At 41.9% G+C, this 12527-nt stretch overlaps 1 protein-coding gene across 9 annotated transcripts in view; it reads right to left on the reverse strand.

Annotated features, from left to right (window-relative positions):
* LOC111593027 (ubiquitin carboxyl-terminal hydrolase Usp2) overlaps positions 1-12519 on the reverse strand; it is a 12957-nt gene extending 438 nt beyond the window's left edge. Inside the window, exons 1-9 of one of the 9 annotated variants that reach the window (XM_023305582.2) lie at positions 12497-12519; positions 10951-11083; positions 10116-10855; positions 6284-7273; positions 1708-1903; positions 846-995; positions 577-790; positions 188-510; positions 1-120 (exon numbers count right to left, since the gene is read on the reverse strand). The exon at positions 1-120 is cut by the window's left edge and continues 30 nt beyond it. In XM_023305582.2, coding sequence (XP_023161350.2) covers positions 1-120; positions 188-510; positions 577-790; positions 846-995; positions 1708-1903; positions 6284-7273; positions 10116-10574 — 2452 coding nt within the window. In that variant the 5' untranslated portion in view covers positions 10575-10855; positions 10951-11083; positions 12497-12519. Of the gene's footprint in view, positions 121-187; positions 511-576; positions 791-845; positions 996-1061; positions 1293-1707; positions 1904-2752; positions 4584-4787; positions 5359-6283; positions 7274-10115; positions 10856-10950; positions 11084-12332 lie in introns of those variants that run through there. The other 8 variants (XM_023305580.2, XM_023305579.2, XM_023305581.2 and 5 more) reach the window with 8 other exon arrangements.
* Between the last annotated feature and the right edge of the window lie 8 nt (positions 12520-12527).

Raw genomic sequence — 12527 nt, forward strand, 5'->3', positions numbered from 1 at the left:
AATGCACATTCGAATTTGCGTTGGCCCCATAAGAGGCCATATTGAGCTCCCGGTCCGCCGTAGGAAACTCTACAATATTCGAGAGCTTGCTCCAGCGCGTTTCTGAGAAACGCTTCAGATCTGAGAGAGTAATTATATATTATATATACATATACAATTATGTATATCATATTCGAGTTGCACTTACGTATCACCAAGTATTTGGGGAAACGCTGTATGGTAAAGCTTTTGGTACATTTTCGGCGTGTCTTGCATTTGGAGCATGTGGGCATCTCGTCGCCATCTAGCACCTCCTCTCTTATGAACAGATCTAAGCAGGCCTCTAATTTGCAGCGCGATGACGATGGTAGTGGCACACTCAAATCCCAGAATGGGTCAAAGGTAACGCTTGTATTGCCACACGTTGTGCACTTCAGTGTGCTCTTTAATTGACCAACAAACAAGTCACGTATCAGGGAATTCTCATGCCTTGCATACCACTCCCAAGTCAGATCGGCCTTCTTATTGTCACTACAATAGAATACAATCAATTGGTTGTTTGTTTCTTTTATCAATGTTGTTTACACAAGCGCTCACCTGAGATTATCGTCAATGTTAAGCGTTTCACCTTTGACACCGCTATTCAGCGCCGAGTGCAACGAGTCAAGAAAGAATCGGAGAAACTCTTGCGCATCCTGTTGATTGTAATCGCTATACATGCGATGCTTTGTCGAAAAGGCACGCTTTAGTTCCATCGGCGTTACACTGTGCACATTTGTCGTCCACATTTCCTGTATGAGTTTGGCAAATTCTGTAAAACAAGATTTATTAGTATAACGATTTCATTTCACTTTAGGATAACTTGCCGTGTAGTATTTGCTGATCCTTGGAGGTTGCCGTGCGCGTGCTAGTATGATGGGCGCGCAAGAAGCGCGTCAGCTCAGTCGTGTGGCTCAGGCATTGGATGACTGAGTTCATGAAGCAAGTGTTTCCAATATTTCTTAGACCGCATAGACCTGTGGGTAATGGGAATTAATCAAAAAATTTTATTATTAAAAGCCATTGGAGTTATTATAGCTAACTGGGCGTGGCCCAAAAGGCACTCCCCAATTCGGATGGCGTGTTATGGATTTGCCTTCTTCGCGTTCGATTGACGGCCGGCATTTTGAATGGATTTGAGATCTAGTTTATGCGGAAGTTCCTACGTATGTGTATCTGGCTCACTATGTCAACTGGCATACTGGATTAATCTAGCTGACATCTATTATCAACAGACCGAGCACAGCCTACTTATGGGCGAACTAAAGTAAGGATATTACAAATAAAAATATTTGCATATCATTTTAAAACCCTTATTTTGCTCTCCCAAATCCTTTATACTGTGCTTTATAAATTTATATATGTATATATATATTTATATATGTATATATATATTTATATATGTATACATATACATATATACATGTATATATTTATAATATATGTAAAACGAACAAAATTTATTATTGTCTATTGCTTGCGTCGAAAAGAGTTAAAGCCTACTGCTTCAAAATTATCGTTTTGATTCACTCCAAGGAATACTTTTAACATGGCCGGGTTGATCGAAATATATTTTAGCAGTATATAGATCTATATCGCACACATAGTTTCTCCTTGGGCATATTCCGAATGGTATTTGACCCTACCTAGGCAGTTTTATTGGAACAGGTGGAATAAACCGTTACTCACCCTCGAACTTCTCGTCTCGGCTGCTTTTGTAGCCATCGTCTAGGCTAGTATGCTTATTGCTCAGCGACGATGAGCCAATGGAAGTGGATGTGGCGTTGGTACTATTCCGTCCGCTGTCCCGCTCCCAGTAATGGCTGGATGTTGGCGAGACAGGTGGCAGCACTGAACGAGAGCTGCTTGTGGTATTGCGTGCCACCTGCACAAAACATAATTTCAATTTATTGATACATAACATACAAAGTGGGAAACAGTAAAACGAAAATGCAATGATAAAATTACAGTTAGTTATTCAAAAGCAGCGAGCAATCGATCGTTAGAAATGGATGCATTTATCGATATTGGCTGGCATTGGTATCGGTGTGAGACCGAGCAAGTGAGTGAGTGAGTCTGAGTGTAAGTGTGAGCGTGAGCGTGTGTGTGTATGACGGATAACAATAAAAAATATGTAAATTGACATGCAAACTCAACGAAACTTAACGAATAATAATAACATGGCGGTTCAAGCAAGCGAGGGTTAGCTATAAAAAAGGGGGAGACCAAATTAAGCCAAATATTGAATCGATTAGTTTTCTTTTCTCTATATCGATAACAAAGGCAAAACGAAACCAAAATCCAATTAGAAATCAAGACGCATTGATCCTCGAAACCTACACGTATATATATATATATATATATATATATATATATATATATATATATATACATACATATATACATACATATATACATATTTGTATGTATGTACAAAAAGAAAACTACAATAAAAACAAACACTCACACAGACAGACACAAAATGATGTTTTTTTTTTTTGCTGAAAAATTAAAACTATTAACGGTGTTGTGGTCTGTGCTTGTGATAAGGATGGACATGAACGCAGGGGCAGCAGCCCCATTAGCTATTGCTTAAAACTTTACATATTTGAATAAACTATAAACTAAAAACACATAATGAGAGATAGAGAAAGAGAAAGAGAGAGAGAGCGAGATAGAGAAAGAGAAAGTGGGCACTGGGCGCCTGCCCCAAAGATAGTTGGGCGCCACTTACGCTGTCGTTGGCTGTGACGCTGTTGACTGCGGCGGCGGTGGCAGAGTAAGAGTAGGCGTTGGCTGAGTTAGCAACAGCTGCTGCTCCCGCCGTGTCGTTGTTGTGATGATGGTGCAGATTTACCTTGTGGATGTTCGGCGCGGATGTAGCTGGTACTGTTGCTGTTATTGCAGTTGCCGTTGCTGATGCCAGCGCTTTGCCCGCACCTTCTGAATTGCTGGCCTTGGCCAGCAGGCCATGGGCAATGCGACTGGCCGACTTGCTCATGGGCGCTACGGCAGTCGCTGTCGTTGTTGCCGTCGACGTTGCTGTTGCTGGCGCAGCGCTATTATTGCTGCTGTTGGTCCGATATGCGGCACGTGTCAAGGAGCTGCTGTAGCCGGCCGCAATGCGTGCATTCTCCATGTCTCCGCTGAAGCGCTGCTGCAGATTGCTGCTGCTGCCGCCAGCATTAGATGATGTTGCCTCTGCTGCCGCTGCTGCTGATGCGGCTGTTGCTGCAGCTGCCGCAGCAGCTGCTGCTGCTGCTGTTCCTGTTGAGGTTGACGCTGAACTTGTATTGCTGCGCATCGGCGTCGGTTGTCGCTTTTGTTCGCTGAGATTATTAAACTTCTCAATGGATGCCTTAATGCTGAGCGAATCGATGCCATAGCGGCGGGCATTGCTGGTGCTGCTGGCGCTACTCTCCCGCTCCAAACGTTCACGTTCGCGTTCGCGTTCCCGCTCCCGCTCCTTGGGACGCTGTTCGCCATTAGTGTGCTTATAGCTGTTAAACTTCTCATAGCTAGCCGCAAAATTGGAATTGGAGAACGATATTATTGTGGACTTGGGCCGCATCGAGCGCTGACCACTGGGCTTATCTCCGCTCAGGTGCTGATTGCGCAGCTGCAATGGCGGCGTTATGGGCTTAAAGTAGCATATGTTTGTCACCTTCTGGCCAGATGATGTGGCTCCAGACGCTGTTGTTGTTGTTAATGTTGCTGCTGCTGCTGCCGCTGCTGCTGCAGTCGTTGTTGGTGCTCCTGCTGCCGCTGTTGCTGCTGTGCTAGTCGGTATATCGTCGCTATCTATGTAGCTAATGTCATCGTGCTGCTGTTGTTGCTGGCGTTGCATGCTGCTGTTGTTGTTGCTGTTGTTGCTATTGCTGCTGTTGTTGTTATTGTTATTATTGTAGCTACTGTGACTGTTCATCGCGCTGTGATTGTTATTGCACTGCGGCACAATCGGCTTCAGTTTACCAGCCACCAGTCGTCCAGCTCCAGTTCCAGTGCCAGCTGCTGCTGCTCCTGCTGACGACGTTGCAATTGCCGCTGCTGCAACTGCTGTCTTTTGGCCCAAAGTCAGCTGCTGCTTACTGCTATGGCTCTGGCCCTGGCTATGGCTATATTTGATATCAATCCTGTGGACGGCTGAGTTTCCAGCTATTGTTGTTGCTCTGTTCGCGGTGGTGCTGCTGATGCTGGTGCTGGTGCTGGTATTGGTGTTGTTGCTGCTGCTCGTGCCGCCCGCTTTATTGCCATTAAGCGTCGTCGTTCGACGCATGTCATTCACTACAATATCGCTGCTGATGCCGTTAGCTATTATAGCTGCAGCTGCTAGTTTATTATTGCTGTTGTTATTCTTGTGATCGTCGAGCGCTTTGCTGCGCTTGTGCGTCTTGCCTGATGGCGTCTGCTTGAGCGTCACCTGGGCATGCGCCAAATCGCACTCGGCCTTAAGGAAGCTGGGATCCTTGTAGCTGGATACCAGAAAATAGCGCTGATTGGCCGCCCGCACCGGATTAACGTTGCCAATTGCCACCGCACGTCCACTGCTGCCGCTTGGCCCGTTGCTGGCGGCGTATTTGAGAGCAGTTGATTGCTTCTGGACAGTGGCACCAATGCCGCTGTTGGCGCTGGTTTTCAAGGATTTGACGTGCCGTGTTGTCGCCTGCTGCTGATGATGCTGATGCGGCTGTTGTTGTTGCTGTTGACTATGACTGTTGCCTCTTTGTTGTTGTTGTTGTTGTTGTTGCTGCTTCTGCTGCTGCTGCTGCTGCTGCTGTTGGTGTTCGTCTGTTGCTGCTGCAGCCGCTGTTGTTGCCGCAGTGTTTGCCTCGCGCTGCAGTTTGGACGCTGGAATCTTATGGAATCCTCTGGTTTTCTTAATGTCTAACATCATTCAACAGCTCCTTATCGTGTGGTCACTGCTGCTGCTGCTGCTGGCGGTTACACACGATGCAATGCTATTCTGGACTTTAGCTTTTGCTTTATTTTTCTTCCCGCTTTTTCTTTTATTTTATTCCGGCTCGTATGTATTTGTAAAGCTTTTATTTTATCCGCCTTGATGTTATTATTAACTTGATTATGATTATTATTATTATACGGTTCTTGATGTTCTTGTTATTGTGTTTGTTCAATTTTTTTTATCGAATTTGAAAAGGTGTGTTGTGCTTACCAAAAATACATACTCTCAAAACTACCTTATACACACATTTGGACTGTTTGCAAATACAAACTACTGCGTTAAACTAAAATTTTTCAAATATGGATGCTTTGAACTTTGTTTGGAACGCCTGCCTAAATTATTATCGACTCAATCAGTTCTACTAATTACAGTTGCAGTTGCGTTATCGATAATATATACACAAACATATATATACAAATACATATATATACATATATACATATATACACATATATATAAATATATATTTATATGTATATATATATATATATGTATATATATATATATTATATTGGTTTTTGGTTTCGATTGCTCTGGGTTGAATAGTTATATGATTTTTGCCCTCGTCAGGTTTCGAGAGTTAATAATCAAGTGAGTTAGTTTGGTTAGTTAAAAGGGACGCGCTCTGCGAGAGTATAGCTAAAAATATATAGAAATACATACACATATATATAGATGTAGTTCGATAAATTGAGAAATGCGTGTAAAGGTGTTTAGCCACAAAACGAATGATAAAAAAGCCAGATCGTAAAAAAAACAGAGAACATGGATCAAGAAGGAAACAATATAGATGTCAAGTGAGATACCGATATTATGTATATATATAAATATATATACACATGAGTAAATAAATTATAAATCATAATTCATTTATATATATATATATATATATATATATATATATATATATATAAATCATAATATATAGATCTAGGTACTTAATGATTGTTGATTGCTTGGCCGACCGACCGTAACCGCAGTCTAAATGCTAATAAATCCTATTAGAAAAGGAGTGGGATTAGGTTTGAGGTGGGGGTTTTTGTTTTTCTTTATCTTGAAAGCAAGGCAAAAGCAACAATGCATAAATTCACATACACACGCACACAAGCATAGGACGCGCCAAATTCAAATATCGATAGTTAGTTTAACAGTGTTATCGCACTATCGCTTGGCAGCGGCTCGTCCTGGGTGGCAGCTCCGACATGCGATTAGTAATTTAAATATGTTAGCATATCATTTTTTGTTTCTTAATGCCTGTCAGGTGCTTAGGTATCCTGGCGTTTTAGAACTTTCAGCATTGTTTACCTTGCTGCGCGCAGTGGCGCCCTCTGCCAGCGTCAGCGTTGCTGTGGCACTGACGTCACCATCGCCATCAGCTTCGCCATTGACATCACCATTGGTATTGGCCCTAACCTTCGCAACTGTAACCGTTGCGGTCAGATTATTAACATCAGCAGCCGTTGATGCCGCCGCCGCATCGTCTGTGGTGTCCGCTGCCGTTACGCTGGAGCTATCATAAATGGCATTGCGCTTGGGCGACGTCGAGAGCAGCGAGAGTCCATTTAGCTTGGCGTCCAGTCCATTGCTGCCTGCCTCCGTCGCATGGCCATTGGTGAGGGTCGTTGGCATTGTTGGGGCAACTGTCACCTCCGATGCGGCATTGCGACGCGTTCGATTGTTGCGCAGCGTAAATGTGGCCGTTGGCACATCGCCACTGCTGCTGCTGGCGCTTATCGTGTATCTTCCGGAGCCACTGCGTTGTCTGGTTGTATGTGTTGTTTCGCTTGCACCTGAATCGCCACCGGCATCACTGCTGCTGCTATAGAGGCGACTGTAGCGGCTGCTGCGCGGCCTGTCCACTGTCACGGTGCAGGTGGCGCTGTTATCAATGCTGCTTCGGTTGTTGTTGCTGTTGCTGTTGCTGTTGTTGCGGTTGTCAGTGTCGGCTTCATTGACCGCCGATCTGGAACGTGACAGTTCACAGTTTGGTTTATAGTTGGCCGGACTGTACTTTTCGTACATGTCCAGGGCGGATGTGGCAACAAAATGTTCTAGGGATGATGATGAGCATGAGCTGGACAAACGTTTCGATCTGCTGCCGTTAGATATCGCATCATTGCCATCTGCCCGCTTTTTATCGTTGACAGAATCTCGGCGATACTTCGAGCACCAATCGTCATTTTTTGTGCCTGCTCCTGTTGTTGCTGTTGCTGTTGCGGTGCCTGTCGAGCTTGCTGCTGACCCAGCTGCCGCTCCATCGCCATTCGATGCTGTGCCCTTTGCTCGACGCGGCAACTGAACGTGTTTTTTTTTTGCATGTTTTTTTTTTGTTCGTGTCGTGGTTGTTGGTTGAAACATTTATACAGATGTGTGACATTTGAATGCGATTTAGTTGTGGTTGTGATATGACGGCAACGGTTAACGGTAACGGCAACGGTTAACGATCATAATTTTTTATGCGTTTTCATGATGGGCAGCAACACATAAACCAAAATCAAATGTTTTTCAACAAAAAACAAGACGAAAGAAAATAAGTAATATAATAAACTCGTAAAGAAAAACAAACACACAAAATAAAAGAAAAAAATTGCAGTAAATTAAAAGAAAAAATTACTATCAAAGACAAACAATTGAAAATTGAGTGAAAAAGTTGCTCTCTTTTGAGGTCGCATTCACATGTTTCTGTCAAATTTAACATGCACTTCACACTTGGGCAACTGCATGACAAAAGCTGTCATGCACTTGGCATAGTTTAGCTAAGTAACTTATCGATGTAGTGTTGCCACCTTATTCGAATTTACATCTATGAAGATTTGTATATATGTTTAATGTCGTCTGTGACATGTAGAATATTTCTAGATTTATATTTTCAGAACTTGAACTCAAGTCACGAAAAATTGGAATTGAAAATTTCAATTATACGTCGCTTGGAATCTATTTTGGGCATCAATTCATATTATCTAGTATGTGTTTTGTGAAACGTACGAAACCATTAAATATAAAATATAATATTTGGCAAACATAAATTGTTGTTTTTTATACAAACAGAGAGACAGAGAGAGCTGCCAGAATTAAGAATTATTCACAATTTTTAACATCAATTCGAACCGAATTGTTTCTGTATTTTTAGCAGCTCAACGTGATTTCAGATAATTCTCCTATTTATTTATTTTGGTGTTTATTATCAAAATAGCTTTCAAGAATACAGACAGACAAACAGACAGACATACATATGTATATGTGTTTGTATGTGAATGATTAATGATGTCGACAAATAGCGCTGGTGACTTGCACAATTTCAAAGTTGATAGACAGTCAATTTGTTATCGTTATCGATATCGATAAGTCATGTGCAAATCAAGTGATTAAACACCCCATGGGCACATGTATCTATTGCCAAAGTAACACACACACAAACACAAACACACACACACACATATACACACTCACACACTAACAATGCATCTTTGTCATATTAAACATATTGCGAATTTTGAATATTTAATGCCACAAACAAACGTTTTCATATGTAGATAGCACAAGGGCGGACCAGCTTGCTGTTGTTGTTATTGTAATAGGGGCTGTTGTTGCAATTTGGTGTTGCTGCTGCTCTTGTTGTTGCTGTTGGTCCTATTGGAACGGTGCCAACAAGTGGTTTGACTTGGCGAAAACATTCCATTGCCATGGCGCGGCGGGTGGGTCTATGTTTGTGGTCATGACGCATACGCCGCCTTATCGCAGCTTTCTGCATGCACACACACACGCACACAAACATACTCACACACACACACACACATTGCGACGCAAGAACATCAGAGCGAAAACAAATGACAAGTTAGCAAAACTGAAAATGTAACTTCAAAATGCCGCCAACTGTCAAACGAGTGTCATAAAAAGAACGGTAAATACACGGTTAAAGCTCTAGGTGTATATATATATATATATATATATATATGTATATTTGTGTGTGTGGTTGCTTATGAAGGGAAAGGGGCGTGCTGGCATGCTTCTAAGCAGAGCCAACATGGGCGTGCCTGGCTGGATCGAGCACTAGCTATGTAACATATGCACACATACACATACACGTACACGTACACATATGCGTACATATGTCAACACATGTGTGGGCAGGTGGGTGTGTTAAGTGGGTTGGGGTTTTTGCGACCAGGTAATGTATGTGTCATGGACTACTTGTGATTTTTGGATAATGCACAACATGAAACGAGCAGCTAAAGCTGATTAAAAATTTCCTTTCTTCTTTCTTTCTTTTCATACTAAACATACAAATACGTGAATGTATGTACATACATATGTATGACACACACACAATAACAATCAATTTCCATATACATATAAATAAATATAAAAAGGGTTGTTCCGCATTTTTCAATTGTTTCATAAATACTTGAATCATCTAGTAGTTGACTCAAGTGTCTTACAATCTATATATTCAAATATCCAGAACAATGTTCTCTGAGCTCCAAGATCCAAGTCGCAACACTTATGTGGTTTCGAAACGTATGAAAATCGGACAATTGACATATATAGAAGGTATTCCTCTGTTTAACTTCTGTATTTCGATAAACTTAATTAATCCGCTTATCATTATCATACCAATCCTCATCTACGCCAAATACATATATAAATGCATATGCATACAATATAAGCTAGCTATATATACATATACATATACATACACATATACACATACAAATAAGACACACACGAATCCTTGACTATTACAATAGACAGCTCTACTTTAAATAGAAAACTCACCAAATGATTTGAATGTGTGTGTGGGTGTGAGTGGGTGTGTGTGTGTGATTGTGCATATGAATGAGTTTTGTTTTTTATTCCAAGCCCAGTAGTAAAGAGGTTCAAGTACGAGAGTGAAGTTTGGGGTTTCAAAGGTGAATATTCTAATAGATGTACATATGCCCGGCATCATACAAATACAGAATACTATATAAAGAGCTCTGTTCAGCCATCAATTAAACATCACATATGTATAGATAGATATGATAGATATGCATGTACATTAAAAATTAATCGAAGGAATTTAAATGGGATTGGATCTTCGGATGGAAGGAGGAAGGAGTTGGGTGTGGCTAAAGCGATAATCATCAAGAACACTCACTCCGCATCGGCCATACGAAATTGTATCATAGTTGTTCAAATACGATGAACTGTTCCGATATCCAGAATTGAGAACAGATCCAGATCCGCCGCTCAGATACAATGGAGATGCAATGCTATTCCGCTGTGTGCTGACGCGCGGCGTACTCGAATATGATGAATAGGAGCTAGGATAATAGCTGCTCGCGCTGCTGCTGCTGTGATGATTGTAGGAGGATGTGGATGATGCTGATGTACCCGAACCAGCCGATGAGGGCAGCAATTTAGATAGACTGCTGCCGCGATTATCGTAGTAGGTGCTGGAGTAGCGCGAGTAGCCGTTACTGGTGCCGCCTCCGCTGCCGCTGCTTGTACCGCTAGTGCTGGTCGAGCTGCCAGCGCCACTGGTCGACGTTGTGCCGTAGAGACTGCCACTGCCCGCTGCTGACGTTGACGATCTACGCGGCGAAATCACACGCATATTAGTGGCAGCAGCGTTCTACCGCTTCAATCGGACCAGTTTGCCGTTTTGATTTGCCGTTGTGAATTTATTCGAATTGATGTTTTAGTGTTGGTGTTCTTGTTGCTGTTGCTGTTGTTACTACTTCTGCTGCTGCTGCTGCTGGATGGCTGATGTTGTTACTGATTTGGCAGAGCGTCTTATTTCTCGCTCTACGCTCGCTCGCTCGCACTGTTAATTCTTCTGTTGTCGGTGCACTTTGCTCTTCTTATAATTCTGTAATTGTTGCTCTGGTCTTATTGCTGCAAGAGTGAGAGTGAAAGTAGATGCGTAAGTGAGAGTAACTTTCAAAATGGCAGCGTGCGAGATGCACTCGCTCGCTCACTCACTCACTCACCTTGGATTGGCTTGCAGTTGCTTTTTTCTTTATGTTTACTGATTATTTACATAGTTTATAATTGTTATTTATTTAATGTTGTTGCTTATGCTACATTAAAGACCCGTTATTGTTGCAGTGGAGAATAGGCAAACTGTAAATGAAGAAGATTAAATACATAAATGACCTTCGATAATACACATACATAAATACATAAGCATAAATATATGTACATATGTATATACATAAATATACGTGCTGACTAACAATTACAGTTGATTACTAATTTCATGAACGTATCACAAACTTAACAGCGCCGCCGACGTCGCCCACTTCGTCATTTCGTCATGTCACACTTGTTTACAAAACAATAAAAAAAAATCACAATACTTGAAATTTCACGGCGCTGCAGCTTGTCATAACAACAACTCAATGCAACTGCCGGTCTATGTGTGTGTGTGTACATATTGAACGTGAATGAGTGAGTGGGGTAGCTATGCGGTAATAGTGAAGTTGTATATGTTTGTTTGTATAGGTTCTGTGTGTGTTTGTGCCTGTATGTGTGTATAAGATGCCGCCAGGCTGTCTACGGCCCTATACGGCGCGCAATGTCATTGTAACCGAGGAAACCGTTGCTCGGCTGTCATAGTGTGCGTACGTGCGTGTTCGAGTGTATGTGGGGTAGGGCGCCACAACCTCTCGGTATCTCTCTCTCTCTCTCTTTCACACACACGTAAACAAACAGACGGACACATGGTCACTATCATATCGATCTCCCGTTCATAAATACGACTACTGTTACAACTACAACTATAAACATCACTACAACCGTTTCAGATTCACACATTCCAATTCGCCTTTGTGAAGCAACGATGCCGAAAATCACGTCAAAAATCGAAATTATTATAATTAAAGCAACAAAAAAATTGAAAAAAGGCAAATCTATTTATAAAAGCGCTTAAAAGCACACACACACACACATACACACAGCAGGCTGACGCTGGCGGCCACGTTCCTGTTGGTTGGGTGGTGCGGCGGTGGCGGCAGTAGTAAAACTGTGCTGCTGTGCCTGGCCTATAAGCGCCATATGTGCAAATGAAATAGCAATATTGATATTGGCGACAGCGACACACTAAACACACACACACACAAAAAGGCGACGAACACAAATATATACATATATACATATGTATGTATATATACGCGGCCAAGCAAGCAACGTACGAATTACGCAAAGTGAAATATCTTTCTCAAAAATGGAAAGTGGAAAAGTGACGACTATGATTGTGAATTTCGCTTAAGAACTCAAACACTTTAATATATACGTTTAATTATGGAAGCACAACGCCTTAACAGGCAATATATTTATTTATAAATTCATCATTCAGGCACAATCTACTCACGACGTTTGAAAAAAAATTTGTATACGTTTAATTGTATCAGCTCTTGACACACACACACACGTAAAAATACATAAAAATTGCACTGACTGAGCTTCTTTACATGGTAATAACTTATATTATTGGCTTTTATATGCAATTTTCAGCCCACAGCACGCAGAACTCACTTAAGAGCGAGTCAGTTTTGCAAGCGAACTA

This window comes from Drosophila hydei, unplaced genomic scaffold (genome assembly GCF_003285905.1).
Source record: "Drosophila hydei strain 15085-1641.00,03,60 unplaced genomic scaffold, DhydRS2 tig00000361-arrow-arrow-pilon, whole genome shotgun sequence".
NCBI lineage: Eukaryota > Metazoa > Arthropoda > Insecta > Diptera > Drosophilidae > Drosophila > Drosophila hydei.